General features: G+C 38.1%; 7 protein-coding genes across 12 annotated transcripts in view; 2 read left to right on the plus strand and 5 right to left on the minus strand.

The window, feature by feature from the left end:
• LOC124327106 (cytochrome P450 4C1-like) overlaps positions 1–16,795 on the plus strand; it is a 204,788-nt gene that overhangs the window by 68,481 nt on the left and 119,512 nt on the right. The gene's annotated exons all lie outside the window — the stretch shown is intronic.
• LOC124327142 (methyltransferase-like protein 25B) lies at positions 964–3,161 on the plus strand. Of its 2 annotated transcripts, XM_046786063.1 has the most exons (7): positions 964–1,078; positions 1,146–1,211; positions 1,283–2,091; positions 2,153–2,303; positions 2,368–2,491; positions 2,572–2,745; positions 2,817–3,161. In XM_046786063.1, the coding sequence occupies exons 3-7, from the start codon at positions 1,361–1,363 to the stop codon at positions 2,915–2,917; spliced, it is 1,281 nt and encodes a 426-aa protein (XP_046642019.1). In that variant the 5' UTR covers positions 964–1,078; positions 1,146–1,211; positions 1,283–1,360; the 3' UTR covers positions 2,918–3,161. The 2 variants fall into 2 exon arrangements, with proteins under 2 accessions (XP_046642019.1, XP_046642018.1); XM_046786062.1 differs by having other exon boundaries at positions 992–1,211.
• On the minus strand, positions 2,771–6,547 carry LOC124327143 (tRNA-dihydrouridine(16/17) synthase [NAD(P)(+)]-like). 2 transcript variants are annotated; one of them, XM_046786065.1, is made up of 9 exons: positions 6,474–6,547; positions 4,561–4,847; positions 4,391–4,499; positions 4,286–4,336; positions 4,021–4,216; positions 3,697–3,945; positions 3,445–3,631; positions 3,144–3,374; positions 2,771–3,083 (listed from the first exon to the last, which is right to left on the minus strand). In XM_046786065.1, the coding sequence occupies exons 2-9, from the start codon at positions 4,792–4,794 to the stop codon at positions 2,886–2,888; spliced, it is 1,455 nt and encodes a 484-aa protein (XP_046642021.1). In that variant the 5' UTR covers positions 4,795–4,847; positions 6,474–6,547; the 3' UTR covers positions 2,771–2,885. The 2 variants fall into 2 exon arrangements, with proteins under 2 accessions (XP_046642021.1, XP_046642020.1); XM_046786064.1 differs by lacking the exon at positions 6,474–6,547 and adding an exon at positions 6,313–6,463.
• Positions 4,854–6,306, minus strand: LOC124327199 (probable palmitoyltransferase ZDHHC11B). The gene has a single exon (XM_046786158.1). The coding sequence runs from the start codon at positions 6,091–6,093 to the stop codon at positions 4,960–4,962; it is 1,134 nt and encodes a 377-aa protein (XP_046642114.1). The 5' UTR covers positions 6,094–6,306; the 3' UTR covers positions 4,854–4,959.
• Positions 6,632–8,017, minus strand: LOC124327270 (cytosolic Fe-S cluster assembly factor NUBP2 homolog). The gene is made up of 6 exons (XM_046786262.1): positions 7,864–8,017; positions 7,666–7,781; positions 7,518–7,606; positions 7,333–7,442; positions 7,151–7,262; positions 6,632–7,081 (listed from the first exon to the last, which is right to left on the minus strand). Exons 1-6 carry the CDS (start codon positions 7,871–7,873, stop codon positions 6,697–6,699), a joined length of 822 nt encoding a protein of 273 aa, XP_046642218.1. The 5' UTR covers positions 7,874–8,017; the 3' UTR covers positions 6,632–6,696.
• Positions 8,200–11,620, minus strand: LOC124327201. 2 transcript variants are annotated; one of them, XM_046786162.1, is made up of 4 exons: positions 11,374–11,620; positions 9,479–9,779; positions 9,313–9,415; positions 8,200–9,222 (listed from the first exon to the last, which is right to left on the minus strand). In XM_046786162.1, the coding sequence occupies exons 2-4, from the start codon at positions 9,558–9,560 to the stop codon at positions 8,304–8,306; spliced, it is 1,104 nt and encodes a 367-aa protein (XP_046642118.1). In that variant the 5' UTR covers positions 9,561–9,779; positions 11,374–11,620; the 3' UTR covers positions 8,200–8,303. The 2 variants fall into 2 exon arrangements, with proteins under 2 accessions (XP_046642118.1, XP_046642117.1); XM_046786161.1 differs by lacking the exon at positions 11,374–11,620 and adding an exon at positions 10,176–11,338.
• LOC124326992 (mucin-3A-like) lies at positions 11,759–16,561 on the minus strand. Of its 3 annotated transcripts, none has more exons than XM_046785756.1 (5): positions 15,962–16,560; positions 15,693–15,801; positions 15,508–15,616; positions 15,234–15,418; positions 11,759–15,107 (listed from the first exon to the last, which is right to left on the minus strand). In XM_046785756.1, exons 1-5 carry the CDS (start codon positions 16,010–16,012, stop codon positions 11,992–11,994), a joined length of 3,570 nt encoding a protein of 1,189 aa, XP_046641712.1. In that variant the 5' UTR covers positions 16,013–16,560; the 3' UTR covers positions 11,759–11,991. The 3 variants fall into 3 exon arrangements, with proteins under 3 accessions (XP_046641712.1, XP_046641711.1, XP_046641710.1); XM_046785755.1 differs by having other exon boundaries at positions 11,759–14,968; positions 15,050–15,418; XM_046785754.1 differs by having other exon boundaries at positions 11,759–15,418; positions 15,962–16,561.

The following is a 16,795-nucleotide window of genomic DNA, read 5'->3' on the forward strand; positions in this document are numbered from 1 at the left end:
AAAAAATAACATGAACTTTACCATAAATTTGACGAGGATCACGAATATGTGGTTCTTTTGCTCCTCGAATGCATATTTACTGAACTACTGACTGAAATGACCAAACCGGAAGTAGAAAAAAAAAACACATTTTTTAAAATTTAACAAGTGAGCTTTGTTGCTGGAATAGTAATCGTCAGTTATCACTAAATATTTCAACAAAATAACTGCCAATAAATGTTTAAAGAGATGTGCAAAGTAACTGAAACTGACTGTTTTGACAGATGAAAATTATCAAAAATCCATCTAGCGTTAGAAAAAAGAAACGTCCAAGTAACACACTAACACTTCTTTTACGCGCAAGAAGGGCCTAATTTTGGAACTGTTACACAGACAGAGAGTTTTACGCAAATAGATAACTAGTAGATAATCTACGAAAATAAGTCAATTGTCCGGTACCTGGCCATAATGCCGTGGTGAGTGATTGCAGGTGTGTCACAGCAACTGAAGTGTTCCAGCCTCGCCAGTGAAGCAAGAAAAGTTGTTTTGCAGCATAAGAAGCACTGAAGCAGTGAAGCTGGATGAGCGTACGTCGGGAAAATAAGGATGTAGCAGAACGTAGGTGGAAGTCCCTCTTCCGTCATGGACAATGAGCAGCATTGGCTTAACGATCTCTTACATGCTCTGTAAAACGTGAAGAATCTACACCAGAATACCTCTGAGCCGCACTTTTAAGACAGTTAACCTAAATTTTCAATATTCTCGTACGCATTACTTGTAAGTAAGACAGATGCAGAATTTAAATAGCAGACAGCGAAATGAAAAATAAATATCCGCCATCTATCGGACGATGCTTCTTGGAAATTAATATTTAAATAACAATAAATAAATGCATTATTAAATAATTTTTTATGATCTGAGTTAAATTTTACGGTTTAGAGAGTAATTGCTTTATTATTCATTGTGTTTTTATTTGTGAATTGTTTGCTTTTCAATTCAACTTTCAGACAATGTCGCATGAGCAGCAGACGAATTGTTACTCACGAGTCAAGAGTCGAGTCGAACAGGCGATTCGAAAATAAATAACAGAGATTTTTTGGTGATTCAAAAAATTTTATTTGATAAAGATGTCAGCCGTATTAGGACATGACTGTTTTGTTTTGCAGGAAAAAATAAGAAGTTGCCATAAATTTTTGAACACTTACAAATGGTTGACAGATTCGTTTGTACTTGTAAGTATAATTGAAAATATTCTTTGCCGATGATAACATCTGATTGTTTATGTATTTTTGATCTTTCACAGGACTTTTTTACTGAAAATCATTGGGCTAAACTCTGTACCTCATGGGCTCAATCACTAGATTTACTTACTCTTCAAGAGATGGGTGAATGTCTCCTGAGTCAAAGTGGAACTTCGAAAACCAATTCACTAGTTCTTCCTCTATCACTACTAGCCTTTAAAGCTGCTTGCAAAGCTTTGTCACTGGACAGGACAGCCATCTCTAGTTTAGATGAAATCATCAGTTATTTAAATAAACTTGGATTTAAGAGTGCAACACTTCAACATTGTGAATGGATGAGTCCAAACAGTGCATGCAAACCAAAAGGAGCCCTCAGAAGTTTAAGTCAGGTTTTTCATAGACAAGTAAAGCCAAAAAAGCAACATGAATTGTATAGAATGGGGCAGTGCTGTGCAATGATATCTCAAGTGACAAAATGCCAAACTGTTGCAGATGTTGGAGCTGGTGTAGGACATCTGTCTCGCTTTTTGAGCTATGGTCATGGTTTGGATGTAATCTGTTTAGAGTGTGAAGAAAAATTTGGTTCAGCTGCAGTCAAACTGGACAGTAAATTAGAAGAATCGTGTGCAAGGCAAGGAATTACAAATATCACCACTCCAAGACACATCACTTTGACACTCAGTCCTTATACAAAGAACTTGATGGAGTTACTTGAACCTCATATTATTAAGGAAACTTCAGCTGTTGGATTGATTGGTTTGCATACTTGTGGTGACTTGGGACCTACGTTAATTCGAAATTTTGCAGTCGACCCTGGAATAAAATTTATCCTGGCCATCGGTTGCTGCTACATGAAAATGTCCCTTGACAGGTATTTAGTGAATTCGAGGCGTAAAAACAAAAAATAAAGTATTCATCTTTAAAATTATTAGAACATCTCCAGTTAGAGGGTATCCTATGAGTAACTTTGTTCAAAATCAGTTGAATCCGTCGTTTGTTAGTTACGAAGCTTTGGAAGTTGCGTGCCATGCGCTAGAATCATATTCTGGTCGCTTGACCGATCTGGAATCGGAAAAATTTAAAGTTCGTTAATATTGTTTGTTGATTGATTGCAGTGCTTATATCATCGCTTTAACTTGTTGATTAGGTTCATTGTTATCGTGCTACTCTAGAGACGCTGCTTATCAAGTTAGAGCCTCCCCTTCAACGAGCTGGATTGCGGAGCGTTAAGAATGCTCATCTCTTACCATTCGAGGAATATACTCGCAAAGGTGAGTAGAATCAAAAATATTTTCCTAACTCTAAGCTATAATAATATGCATGTCTGATCAATTGAACTATTTGGATTCAGCCCTTGACAAAATGGATGTCAAACTAGATTTCAGTGATCTCTCGTCAGAACACGTACATTCGTGTTTGAAACAGTGGAAACGTGTTGTTATGTTCTACTCATTAAGACTGATGCTAGCACCAGTTATCGAAACAGTCGTCCAGTTAGATCGCCTGCTATATCTCGCTGAACAAGGTAAACTAAGTAAAACAGCTTAGTATATTTTTCAGAGCAAAATGTATTCACACAATGTTTTATGAACTTAGGTTGGTGCGGATGTCTTCTCCCATTGTTTGATTGCAGACTGTCACCGAGAAATTTTGCCCTGTTGTGTGTCAAACCAGAACCGAAGTCGGAGAGTTGCTGACGTCATTTGAAATGTTCGTCTCTTCCGTCAGTTGTTTAAGTTCCCCATTAAGGTTTTTTTCTCGTCGCTTTACAGTAGTTCCTGTGTGCCCCTCACAAGTCAGATTTTCAGTTTCACACTTCTTCTTGCAACAAGTCCTGCACAGTTTGTGCTCGCACTTAACTCCCTGTGAAAAGCAAATTGTTATAGCAGAATATTTGTGTGTACTTGAAAACCGTATTATTACAGGCAGATTTGAGCACTGGTTGCACGTTAGAAAGGCTGCTTGCTTCGCAAGTCGCGCTTGTTTCTTGGGATTTCTGGCTAGTCGTGCGAGTTTTTTCATCTTGTTTTTCGAAAGGGTGCCTTCGGATTTCTCTTCGCCGTTATCGTTGTCTTCACGTTTCCTTTTAGCCTCATCTGCCATTATCAGCTGAATTTTTTTCAAGTGTTCTTCTGGCGACGGTCGAACGTAGGGCTAGAAATGTAATGAGACAGTATGTTAATGGTATTCTCGATGAACAGTTTTTTCTATGAGTGCAACTCACTTGGCAATGCCAGGGCGGCAAGGGTAGTCGGGAGGTAGGATGGTCAGTCGGGGGTGCCCAAGCTTTTACCCCCTGATGATACGGTGTGAAATGTTTTTCTAAATCCGCCACTACTGTTTTAAAATCTTCAAGATTCATTCCTTGCACTAGGGCTTCACGAAGAGGAAAACACTCTTCCAACGTTAAACTGCGAAGTATTGAACGTTAAATCTCGGTGAATTAGACCATATAAGAAAAAAAACTTGTACATACCAATGATTAAAAATTTTGAAGAGGTGACCACGAGCATAAGACATGGGGCAGGGGAATCGTTCAACGAGATCGAGGTATTCTTTACCCATGTCCCAGACTAGCGGTTGAAGATTGGCGAAAAGAGCTGGGTTTGTTAAGTTTCCTTCGGCTACCATCACAGCGTCAGCTCCCGTACTTTCAAGACACCTTTCTACATCAGACCAGTACTGAATATTTCCATTCGCTATCACGGGAATGTTAACAGCAGCTCTTCAATAAAAGACAAACAAAAAAACGTCTAGATAACCGTTAAGGATTTAAAAATAAAGAAATGTAGTAACATACTTAACGGCTTGAATGTGTTTCCAGCTGGCCAAACCAGTGAGAGGGCCTTTCTGTTCCCGAGTGCGGCCGTGAACGGTCAATGCGTAACATCCCGACTCTTCGAGCATTTTGGCGTATGCGATCGATTTATTTATGTCCGGAAATACTCGTACCTTGCATGTTATTGGTATGCTCAACTCACGATGGATTAATTTCACTGCACGAAAGAAATGAATTATGTAGACTATTTCCGTAACACATTGCGTGATTTCAAATCAGATCATACCCATTTTACTTATCAGATCCCATTCGTCTTGAAGAAAAGCACCGTAATGACCTAAACATTAGAATTTTAAAAAATTTACTTATTTTAATTTAAACAAATCTTTACCTTTCTTTGCAATGCTCTGTGGACAGCCGAGATTCAAATCAATAGCATCACAATGTTGTTCTGCCATTTTCGCGGCTTTCAAGAAGATGTCGGTATCGTTAGCGCAAAACTAGGTGACAGAGAGAAAAGATTAACATTTGCTTTAACACAATTATGACGGTGAAACTTACTTGGGCAATAAGTGGTCTATCTTCCGTGCAAGATTCAAGATGTTCGCGACGGTAACGAGGTTCTCGGATAAAGATTCCAGCATTCATCATGGGAGTGTAGGCTAGTTGGGTTCCGTATTTGCGACTCAGTAATCGCCATGGCAGTTCAGAAGCATCCACCATAGGAGCCAAAATATATTTTGGTGAATTTAGAGTCTGTCGCCAAAACTCCCATGGAGTTAAGGGAGGAGGCATATTCTTGGAGGCTGGTGCTACTGGAGCGGGATCTTTTTCTTAAGATGTTCTAACTTTTGAGAGAGAAAGGGGAGATGGTTTGTTAAAAAATCAGGCGAGTCGATGTCATAAACTAAAAATTCCACAATTTTTTGCACTCAATACAGTAAATAATTGAAATAACATTTAGGCTGGCTTCAACAAATGACCAGTAGGGTTGGGCAGTTCGCGGGCGTTTAAACTAGTCCACAATTCACCGGACGCGTCTACACTAGGCGAGGTGCGAATGATTTTCGGTAGATTGGGTGTTTGTTTCCAAAGCTTATTGGAATTTCCAAGAGATCCAACTTTATTATCGGTGGTCAGGACTGTGGAGGACAGGGAAGGATGGATGGATACTACGTTGTTGAGAGTGTGGTGGAGTAAAAGGCTGGATACTCCTGTTACGGCACTAGAAATGGTGTAGATGGGAGAATTTGTCTGTTCACGATGAGATTTGTTTTGACACGCAGTATAGCAAGCGAAACAAGGACACTGACTCCACCATCGCTTCTTTGTCTTCTTTACAAGATAATTGGGGGGATATGAATTTAATTCATTGTCTAATTGCCGCCGTATATATTCATAAGTTGTCCAGCCATTCCACTTGATGTAGGCGTGAAAGACACACAAATGAATCAACAAGCCGCTTCCGAATGCACTCAGAAGAAAAAATACACTCGACAGGACAGTGAATAGAACGGGATCTAGTGCGGTATCGAGAAAGAGAGGTTTGATGCAGGTGAAACTCCTTCTGCAAGTGTAAAGTAAACTGATTTCGGCAACACTCAGCAAACAAATAGTCACGCACAAGATACAGGCACTCGTGATGGATATAACAAAATGGAAATAATTTCGACTGCCGATACATTGATTAAGCCACTTGCAATGATGATCAAAGCCTTCAATGCATTTATTGCAAAGACTGCAATGTTTAGTTTGAGGACTAGATAAGATTACATCACACCACTGGCATTTGACTGCATTGTCCTTAACTGTTTGGCATCCAAGGTCTTCACAATTACACAAAGAAGTGACCAGCATTGAACAGACAAGAATGGTCAAAATCACTGCAATGACTAATTGTAGAGGAATTCTAAAGTTAAATGGCAACGAAGGGATTTGAATGGTGTGAACGAAGAAGGCAGCAAAAAACAGAAGTGACCACCCAATTATCTGTTGAGGATGCAACGGTAACTGAAAACCATGTTTTCTCTTCCAGTCAGGTGTTTCCTGAGGTTTCACTTTGTTTTTCCTCTTCATATCACAAGTCTTGAACATAGATCAGCTCTTTGACAAATAACAGCTTCCACTATTTCATGGTCAACATGAAAGAAAAGTTTGTCAGTGGACCAATCTGAATTATACAATAACTCGCCGTTCGCAATGGCTGCTATGGTAACAAATGTTTTCAATGTACATGGTTACCGCGGTTGTTACCGACATATTGATCAAATGAAACGCATGAAACGAAAGATAACAACTTGGTTGCATGCTCACCTGTCCTAGGATTCTTAAAACTGTAATTGATCATTCAACTAATTTATGTTCTACTTCATTTAAAAATTTCTTTAATTCAGCTACAGTGTACTTCAATTGGTAAATTCGGTAGCTAAATAAAAAAGTGCTATAATTTAATGAAACCAAATTGAAATGCTTACCAAATGTTGACGTCTCCAAGCAGACTATATTGAAGATATCTCCCATGTTGCCAAATGTGTTAAATCGTGAATTGATGATTTATATAATTTCACATTGCAAATTGAAATTAAATTGGAAACAAAAAACTTATTTCTAAAATTACACTTGTATGCGAATAATGCGATAAAAAATTTATTTTTATTAACTGAAAAATACAGAACAGTAAAGAGTTTAATTAAACATCTATTGGTTCTCGGATACGTCCATACTTTCTTCTTGTGGAATCATATATTTTTTTACTATGGTAATGAAAGCTTGAGCTGCTACAGAATCTTGAAAAGCAGTAATGAAATTTTCCCCATTTTCTGTCGCTTTGGTTAATTTCGGGTCGATCGGAATCCTCCCAAGAAAAGGAACTTTACCCATCTCAGCAAGAGACTCGCCTCCGCCATAGGAAAAAATATTTGTGCATTCTGAACAATGTGGGCAAATATAACCGCACATATTTTCCAAAATTCCAATAACATTAAGTCCTGTTTTTTTACAGAAAGTTAACTCTCTGCGAACATCTCCGACAGCAACTGCTTGAGGAGTGGTTACCAAGATAGCACCATCACATTTCACGGTCCTATAACAAAACCCACGAAAAATTCAAGATAATAAATTCTGTAACATAAAAATTTTAAAGAACTTTTACTTTAGATTTTCCAAAACAGAAATGTGTTCATCTGACGTTCCAGGAGGAGTATCAATAATGAGGTAATCCAAGTCTTGCCAGTATACATCAGTGAGAAATTGCTTAATCATTGCTTCATTTGAAAACAACAAATAAATTGTCTTAGTTATTGCCCTTGAAAAATACAACAATTATAGTCCAACCTGTCTTTTTTGGCCCCCTCCAGACAACAGGGTCATCTTTATTTTCAAGTAAAAACCCAACAGACATTACTCCCAAAGTCTGCTCGGGAGACGTGTAAACTGGAACCCATCTATATATTATTTAAGAAATAATAAAAAAATAGACTGAAATTGTTTAAATATGATGATAAATATAAGGCAATTACCCTTGTGCACATTGATGAACAGCACTGTTTTCTAGTCCTAGCATTCGGGGTATGCTAGGACCACACAAATCAATATCTAGCAATCCAACCTAAAAAAAGATATTATTGTTTTGTTAAAAAATCTATGGAAGAAATGAGAGTAACTTACTTTGAAACCACAGTTTTGAAGAGTTAAGGCCAACTGGGTGCTGACTGTTGATTTTCCAACTCCCCCTTTCCCAGAAAGAACTAGGAAAACATGCTTAACGTTCGGTAAGATCTGAACTAAAAGGGGGGAACAGATTTAAAGCAAAATTCCGTCATATAAAAATATGTATAATTATAGTTTATAAGATGAAAGATTTACCATTAGCCATGTTTAAATAACGTGTATGTATAAGCAACTATAACTACGTTAAGACTTTTTGTTTTGATTTCTGAAGCAGACACGCCGATTTGGTCATTCGAACATTGCCGGATACTTTTTTATGCGACAAAATTAAGCGATGAAATAAATTATTTATTTTTCAAAATCTCTGCGATCTCTGCCAATCAGTTCATTAAAAAAAATTATTTTCTACAGTGTAAGGTCCGTCGGTACCCAATTTCATTATCCAGCAATTGTCAGTTATTTAAATTTTTTTTCAGTACATCAGGATCAGGTACTTTACTGAGTGACCGTACTGTCAAGAAAAAAAAAGTGTTGAAATGTCCGTTATTGGCTTTTAATTCGATTATATTGAAACACAGGATAATAAAAGTTTAATATAGTCTAATCGTACTGATGCACTAATGACTTATTTTAAGTTACTGAAAGATAAACTCATTAGGGGAAGATTGGAAAAGTCTTTGAAGATGGTTAAGAAATGGAGATGCTTTAAAGGGACTGCCATTAGCGTAACAGGGAGACGTTTCATAAGGAAGAAGACACTTTGACGATTTTTCGTCGAATATCAGTCCGTTGGAGCAAGAATAAAACAAAATAGACTTTGTTGAACCATTATTGTAGCACTGAAAGAAATTTCTGCAATCAAACGGATATCGATGAAAATGGCCCGATGTACAATCAATTTCAGATGAATCGAAAAATCCATCTGCAATGGGTTTCGTGAATTGCTGGTCACACGACGATTCTTCCAGAAGTAGACAACGTTGTGCACCTTCATCAAATACTAAACCTGGGGCGCAAGAGAAAATGTTCACAGATCGCTGGTGACATTGATAAAAGCGATTGCAATCGGAATTCGGGAGTCGATACAACTTGTTAGAAATGCAGTCCATCCCTAATGTCGGTATTAGTACATCAGACGTTTCAACTACTACACCACCAGTTTGGAATTCTTTGTCCTCTACATTTGGAGAGCTTGTTACCGTTTCAAAACTTGAAGGTACAATAACGGAATCAGGTGAAAATACAAAAGTAGACTGAACTCCTGTCGACGAGGGCTCAACAGAAAATTCGGCAACAGCATTGGTCGATGTTGACGGGGGAACGAGTGTCAACATTTCCGTTTCAGAACCAGGAGATGAAGAAAGTTGCGGTGAAGAATCAGTTTGAGCGTTTAAAGGTGTCAGCATTGTAGTAGGATTGGAGTTGTTGATAACTGGTGATGGCGATTTACGCGACAAGACGCATACCGAGAGATTATCGTCGAATTCAAGCGCAGGTGGACACGAGAATTTGAAAATGACATATTTTTTCCCATTACCATTATAATCTACGCACCTAAAAAAAATTAACAGAGAAATAATTTCTTTAATAATTTCTGAAACAATAACACATTTTTCACAATTAGTCTTATAAAGATGGGCTTACCTGTAAAATTGTGAAGAGTCGGTGTCGTTTCGATTGTAGCCTGTCCCCTTACAAATACCCGCTTTGTCGTAGAATCTCGCTGATTGGAATGCGGTCTTCTGATCTGTTTAATAAATAAAATTAATCTAATTTGAAAAAAGCAATCTAAAGCTGTCGATTAACTCACCACCATTAAGCGCTTGTACGATGCCGAGTAATACCAAGTAAATCAACATGTTCTCGAATCTATTTTTGAGCGAGAATGACATCGCCTCTCTTTTGGTAATGGGACAGAACTCTTTTTTAAACGATCTCGCTAGACCAACTAGCTGAAAAACACTAAGACCGAAAATTTGACTTTGCTTCTCTTAAAAAGCGCAGAGCTCTGCAAGCAATGCAGTATTAAAGGAAAAATTGTTGTTCGAGTTTCTGTTGAAAGGGCATGGCCAAGAGTCTCCCTTGAGGCATTGAGATGAGGACAGCCAAACCTATTGGGATAAAAAAAAACACCTTGAAGGTGACTAAACCAATTTATAAGCTGCGCATTCAAGACGCCAGCATCGTTTATCTTTGTAGACCTCGCCTCAAAGACAATTTGCATTATTTTATGATCATGATAGATAAAGGAAATTCACAAACATAGCCATTGCGTACAATACTTTGAATATAAAATATCTGATCCAGTTATTTAAACCCACAATAGAGATATTCCGGTTACATCCAACGTATACAGCGTAGGCTTTCCTTGTTTGGTAAAAAGGAGTTTTTAAGGTTAGACTGAGGACAAAGTTAAGACGTCATACAAAATTTTTCTTGGAGGCAATTCTTTTGAACTCCGAGTTGTCAGTAATTTATTCCTATGCAATGTGAATAACATTTAATACCTTGCGTCTGCTACAACAAATGAAACGAGTTCGTATTCGTTCATTACACTGGTCGCTTCCAGGCAGCACTTCCAGCGTACTGTAATCAACTTTCACCCCGTGTTGCACAACCTTCGTTTTAGTAAGGTTGAGGCTATAGATCTCTTACAAAGAAGAAGAACTTCATAAGTCGAAATACAACATTATTATACAAAGTAACGAAATAAGTCGAGGGAAATTTTTGTCAAAAGAATTGGAATAGGGGATTCGACAGCTTATTAAATATCGTCTGACATCCGAGATCAAGAAACGACCTAATGTACTGTATGCGATGTACTTTAAGCTGAAACATTGGTGTTTCCTTTCCGTGTTATGGTTCTCTTCGCGATAGGAGATTGGTTGATAAACCTTTAGTGAAGTTTCATAAATATAACAATATATACACACACGGTACATATATATCGCAAACATAAGAGCAGAAAGTGATGATTGTAATCTTGCATTGTGATCTGAGCTTTTGGAAAAAAAAGAAATCAAGAATTTGAACAATAAATTTTTTGCCACAGCTTCAACGCATAACGATGTGCCTGTTTTGCTTGCAATAAAACGCATCTAAAAGTTGCTCAAAACCCAGCAGGGAACATATACGCAATATCCTGGTTTGGAATATGGTAACGACACGATGAAATATGCTATCAGGAATATTTCGTAGCCTTTCGTTACTGTGCAGTTTATCTTCAAAATTTATGTATCGCTCTAGCAATGAATCTAATGTCAATTGACTCGTTCTGCAACTCTGTAGGCTATTACAGGAAAGAAGGAGGACTCAAGAGGTCATTTTTGGGGAATTTTTTTTCTTTTCATAGTTAAACTTCATAAAGTTACCCACTTGCAACTAAACAGTCTTCTTGTAATACTCTACATAATGATGGCATTGTTTTCTTATTAAGGCTTCTGTTTCTCACATATATTATGAAAATACAAAAATATATGTGATTAAATTATAGTCATGTTGTTCAGGATATAAGTAGTCTACATATTGTTCCAGATTCTAGCTTTTAAAAAATTGCTTAAGCTTACAGGATGAACTCGGTTTTGGGAATTGCAGCCTTCAATCGAAGCTGTCATCAGGAATGCTTTAGCTGAACATTCACATGATATAGTTTCTATTTTTACATAGTTCTCTAGTAATTAAAGTATTAAAAAAAGCATGCAATACCATTTAAATGTTGTAATCAGCAAGACAAAGGTTGCATGGGGGCATGGCTATAGAACTTCAGGCTTCTTAACTCCTTTCACTGATGTAAAATCTCTAACCTCAGATAGAAACTCTTTAGACATTCTATCACTGAATGAACACCCGTCACAATGAATTTTTGATTAATAGCCTAACTCTTGACGACTTCTCGTTGTTTAAACTTGAAACTACCAAAACCAAAACAGAAGAGAGAAGATATTTCATCTGTACACCGTTGTCGGACATCAAATTTGCCCTCTACGTTTGGTAGGCCGTAACTAAGCCTGACTGCCATCTAGGAACTGTCTTTCATATTCGATGTAATAAGCGTTTGATTTGAAGACTAAAAAGATATCTAGAGAAAATGTTCATTGCCGATTGCCGTGTATTATACTAATCGAGTAACTGTTAAAAAAAATTCCATTTTTCTCCAGCCACCTTAAGAGTTATATAAAATACCTGATGAGTACAATATGGGAAACGTTACATAAACACAAATAACAAATTACCAAAGATGGAATGAATATCGTAATTAGCATGCTGATTATATATAGCACATGGAATTTACTACGTGCCAAAAGCGGTAAGCTCTGTAGTCGTTTAGTTTGGGTTCTCAATATGTGTGTTCATCCGAATTCTCATTTTATTATGGCTAGCCCCTCGCCCACTTTGATGGGGTAATTTGGGGATAATTAAATCAGATAATTCTACTTCTTTCTGTAATTTTGTGTTTTGCTTCTCGAAGATGTCTCGCGAGTTGGAAAGAAGTGAAGCAGTATCGATTTCCTCTTGCAATTGGAAAACAAACGAGGGTGATTTGAACAAGTTATTGCTGTCGTCGCAAGACAAAGTTTCCTGAGGTAAGAGGCAACTTAAAGACGAATCATCAAAAACCAGGCCGGCAGCACAAGCAAAAACGTTGATTATTTCTTGTCCTTCGTCATCTTTGAAGCAGGTGTAAAAATTGTTACAGTTGAGTGGGTAGCGGTAAAGGTTGCCGTTGCAATCAAGACGGAGGATTCCACCCGGTCCATCAAAAGAATTAGTCGTATCGTTAATAGAAGACGTATCTTTACAAACTGCCTCAGCTGGAGTCCGACACTGGGATGAAACATCGTCAAAGTAGAGGCCAGGTAGGCATGAAAAAACATAAATAATGCGTGACTCAGCATCAGTTTGGCATTGGTAAAATCGTGAGCAATCGAGAGGGAATTGGAGCGGCCTATCTGTTGTACAGTCAATATTAAAAGGGGGTAGGGGGGGTTTTGCTGTTGTTGTACTTGTTGTTGTACTTGTTGTTGTACTTGTTGTTGTTGTACTTGGTGTCGATGGATTTGGTGTTGTTTGGAATATTTCGTCAACTCCAAGTATTCCGAGTGCACTATTTGCGGTAGTTTGAGTTGATTGAAACGTTAAATTTCTAATCACAAATGGAGCCCCTCCGATAGACAAGATAGACTCGCGTCCATTGTCGTTTTCCAAATTTAGATTTCCAACAGTACTTCCTTCCGATACAGTGATAAATAAGTCATCCTGTGATTTTTTTTTGTCGAACGCAATAATGGATCCATCAAGACCAATTTTAATCATACTGTAGATCGTTCCTGAACCAAATGATATTGAAGTAGCTTTTGTGGTGAAGAAACCATTGTTGATGTTTGTAACTTTTGTATCTTGGGCGTTGAAGATACCAAACATCTCACCAGGTAAGACAGTGAAGTTAAATAATGTAGAGCTTTCTCCCTCCCTCACCGACACTATCCCTTCACCTGCTTTGGGAATAATAGCTAACGAACTGTTTTGCCTCACTGACAGTGAATCGATGGAGTCGATTTTGCGATTTCCGGCTGATACGTGGACTATAGCAGAAATAGTTTTCAATCCACTATTAAATACTGTTGAACTAGTTACTACAGACTGAGAGAAATTAAATTTCTCGCTAAAGTATATCACACCAAAAGTGCCTAACAGAGTTGACGGGGTAGGGAATGATGAGAAACCAGTAACAAAATTTCGGGTTGCAAAGTAAGCATTGCCGATTCCGATCACTTCCCCTAGACTGGAAAGGGCCAATTCTCCATAAACGCTGCCAACTGGAACCGTGATGGTAGTTTTGCCGGTAGCATCGATTGGATTTTGGAGGCGCATTGTACCATCTGAGTTAGTAATAACTATACCAAATCGAACCCCTAATCGAAATATTACTTGAGTAGAATTGGTAGTGAAGTAGCTGTTGGAGATTCCAGTAATTTCGCCACCGTTTTTCAATGTAACAATTCCTAAAATTCCTCCCGACGGAATGGAAAAGCTAGTCTGTTTGATAGATGTGCCATCTTCTTCCGTGACTTGGATTTCGCCAGAAACAAGGATTGCAGTAGTTGTGCCAGGGAGAATCTGAATTGTTTGGCCAGTTGTCGATTGTTGGTAATTCAGAAAAGTAGGATCTCCTATTTGAATTATTCCTGCAACTGAACGATAATCTTTCTTAATTATTGAATTTAAATTTAAAATGCCAATATAAGTTTGATCTGATCCATCCATGAGTTTGACGCCGAATTGTGCAGTCCCTATTTGTCTTACAGTACCATCAGTGGATGTCTGAACAATCCCAACGGTGCTCTGCGTTGTAGTTGAAACAGAAAAAGTAGATGACACCTGAATCACAGATATTTTTTCCAGCTTCCCGTCGATTTGAATTTTACATACTGTAACAGTGCTTCCAGCTGGGAAAGTGATATCCGTCGCTTCGGATGTATACGTTGACTGCAAGAGATTGGTAACCATTCCGGAGGAACCAACAGGTGGCTGGATTGTTAAAATTGTTCCGGGTGTTATAGGAAATGTTGTAGAATTACTCGACCCCTCTTGATTCAGAATGATATTTCCTCTGCCTTTTTCAGGAATTATTGATAATATTTGATCACTGTTTACCGATAAGGTGTAAGGAAGGCTGCTAGCTAGTTGATCGTCAGGAGACGACCCTCCAACTGTTATTATTCCTGAAATATACTGACTGTTGCTTTCAAAAAATTTGATACTGGTAGAGACACTTGCTTGTAAAGTTGTTACGTTAGAAATTATCCCAAAAATAGTTGAACTTGATTCTGTTCGATTAATAGAGAGGTATTCCGTTGTGAATCTCCATCCTCCAATATTAGTCACTTGGTTGTTTGTAACTCTTACTTGTCCGTAGATGCTCATCTCCGGCACTACAATCTCAATCTTTTCTTTTGTGATAAACAAGGTTGTTCGATTAAAACCCCGGCCTTCAATGAACTGAATTATTTCGTAGGTTGAAGATTGTGGAAGGGAAATCTTTGTTGAATTGGTGGTGAAGATTCCATTCGAAATATTGGTGACCTCCCCCTCACCTTGTTTTGTAGTAATAATAGATATTGTCCCAGAAGGAAGATTAATAGTTTTCTCCGATCCACCTTCAAAAATGACTATCTTGTTAAGGTCTCTACAACTTATTATTCCGGAGACACTGTTCGGGGGTATTGAAATGCTTTTGGTATTCACGGACTGGCGTACCTTTTCGTCTTCTGCAATCAAAATTCCCTTGCATGCCTCCGTTGGCGGTGAAGGTATTGGAGGGTATTGGTTGTTTGGAGTAGTAGTTGTTGTTGGTGTTGTTGTTGAAGGTGTTGAAGGTGTTTGTGTACAACGTGAAAGGTCTGAACAAGGTGGAAAAGGTGCTGTTGGTGTTGGTGTTGGAGTAGTAGTTGTAGTAGTAGTTGTAGTAGTAGTTGTTGGAGTAGTAGTTGTCGGTGTTGTCGGTGTTGTTGTTGAAGGTGTTTGTGTACAACGTGAAAGGTCTGAACAAGGTGGAAAAGAAAAAGGTGCTGTTGGTGTTTGGGTTTCTGTTGGTGTTGTTGTTGTTGTTGTCGTTGGTGGATCCTTAGTACATGGCGGTTTTGCCATGCTAGGCCCGGTGCAAAGTGAGCGGCTCGGATCAAAAACAGTCATAGGACCGCACATAAAGCGGAAAACAGTGTGTTTCCCATTCCGGTTAAAATCGACACACCTTAAATAAAATTCAATACAGTTTAATTTTTAACTTATGGATTTCTCTTTGATCAAAATCTTTCCCCAATGAAACATATTTATCCTCACCTATAAAATTGGGTGCAGTCAGTTTTATTCCGAAAGAAACCGGCGTGAGGACAGAGTCCCTCAGTATCTGGGAATCCTCTCATGTCGATCATAGGTTTCATCGATCTTGCTATTAATGAATGGAAATCAAATCATGTTCAGTTTAAAGATAATGGAAAGCAAAATGTGTAACAAAATTTTTATACTGTGGCGATGTAAAATCTTGTCGCTTTCTTGACCGGAAGAATCGGAAGAGTAATACATAAAGAAGAGTGTCGACAAAGCAGCAACACAGCAAATTAAGACCCGCATTTTCTGAAACCAGATTCAAATATTTCCCATGTGGAATTGAACAAAAAATCTTCAATCATAGTGAAACTTACAACATACTAAAAGCTGCTAGAAAAACCAAATTTTCACATTTACTTTAAATAACGTCTTTATAGAACTGAATATAAAATGAGAATGAATTTACCTTTTTTGTCGCAGTTTTCCGAACCAACCTGTTGAATTGTCCCAATGACATGGCCGATTGGGAATTAACTTAAGTGAAATAACTGGGATCGTAACGCGTTTCTACTGACTACGGATATAAACTCAAGTATTGGACCGTACCAACTTTACAATGCGTTGTCAAAACTCAACTGAGACTTTTCTTGAGGATGAATTTCGCTTTTATACAAAGGCATTGGCGAAAAGATGGTAGTTACTATACGAGTTTGGAAAGTGTCCCGGAGAGCTGGAATATTTTTTTTCTCCGCAATTCAATGCGGGTCCTTCGATCTTCATCTTAATATAAAATTCGGACCCAACGAGAAACTGACAAGCACAGAAGAAGGCGCTATTGTATATTATGTGCTTCCCCTGTTCAAAATTCAAGGCCAAGTAAAAAACCTATTGTTGTGTGGCCAGCCAATAGTCAGCCGATAAAAACGTCGCCGTCTCTTGTGCCATGTGAGTGTACATCTATCAGATGAAACAAGGCACTGTTATTTTTCGCTTTCAACTTCACGCCGGGCTATGTAAAGGAGATTCACATTCGGTTTAGTTTAAATTGACTCAAACTGACACTAGTTAATCGACGAACTTTGAAAACAAATAGGGACTAGGACTAGAACTACTCGGTCAGAATGAATAAATCCCCGGAGTTAAAGAGACGAAATCTAACCTTTTATTACCCACGTCCCACACTAATTTTACAACTTCGATCTCCTAAAGACGTCAGATTCTGTCGTCTGCTCTTCTCATTTTCTGATCGCCACTCTGACTCCTGGTGACACTGACAGTTCAACAATCGTATTTTGAAATA

This window comes from Daphnia pulicaria, chromosome 2 (assembly GCF_021234035.1).
Source record: "Daphnia pulicaria isolate SC F1-1A chromosome 2, SC_F0-13Bv2, whole genome shotgun sequence".
NCBI lineage: Eukaryota > Metazoa > Arthropoda > Branchiopoda > Diplostraca > Daphniidae > Daphnia > Daphnia pulicaria.

Coding starts and splice junctions, on each gene's coding strand:
- LOC124327142 (XM_046786062.1), top strand. CDS start 1,107: ATGTCAGCCGTATTAGGACATGACTGTTTTGTTTTGCAGGAAAAAATA. Junction 1,212..1,282: donor TGACAGATTCGTTTGTACTT/GTAAGTATAATT, acceptor GATCTTTCACAG/GACTTTTTTACTGAAAATCA. Junction 2,746..2,816: donor GCTATATCTCGCTGAACAAG/GTAAACTAAGTA, acceptor TTATGAACTTAG/GTTGGTGCGGATGTCTTCTC.
- LOC124327143 (XM_046786065.1), bottom strand. CDS start 4,794: ATGCCTCCTCCCTTAACTCCATGGGAGTTTTGGCGACAGACTCTAAAT. Junction 3,946..4,020: donor AAACACATTCAAGCCGTTAA/GTATGTTACTAC, acceptor CTTTTATTGAAG/AGCTGCTGTTAACATTCCCG. Junction 3,084..3,143: donor ACCAGTGCTCAAATCTGCCT/GTAATAATACGG, acceptor TGCTTTTCACAG/GGAGTTAAGTGCGAGCACAA.
- LOC124327199 (XM_046786158.1), bottom strand. CDS start 6,093: ATGTTCAAGACTTGTGATATGAAGAGGAAAAACAAAGTGAAACCTCAG.
- LOC124327270 (XM_046786262.1), bottom strand. Junction 7,607..7,665: donor TTCAAAACTGTGGTTTCAAA/GTAAGTTACTCT, acceptor ATCTTTTTTTAG/GTTGGATTGCTAGATATTGA. Junction 7,082..7,150: donor TCTGTTTTGGAAAATCTAAA/GTAAAAGTTCTT, acceptor GTTTTGTTATAG/GACCGTGAAATGTGATGGTG.
- LOC124327201 (XM_046786162.1), bottom strand. CDS start 9,560: ATGTCATTCTCGCTCAAAAATAGATTCGAGAACATGTTGATTTACTTG. Junction 9,416..9,478: donor CGTACAAGCGCTTAATGGTG/GTGAGTTAATCG, acceptor TTTATTAAACAG/ATCAGAAGACCGCATTCCAA. Junction 9,223..9,312: donor GACTCTTCACAATTTTACAG/GTAAGCCCATCT, acceptor AATTTTTTTTAG/GTGCGTAGATTATAATGGTA.
- LOC124326992 (XM_046785754.1), bottom strand. CDS start 16,012: ATGTCATTGGGACAATTCAACAGGTTGGTTCGGAAAACTGCGACAAAA. Junction 15,617..15,692: donor CAAGATTTTACATCGCCACA/GTATAAAAATTT, acceptor ATTCATTAATAG/CAAGATCGATGAAACCTATG. Junction 15,419..15,507: donor GACTGCACCCAATTTTATAG/GTGAGGATAAAT, acceptor ATTTTATTTAAG/GTGTGTCGATTTTAACCGGA.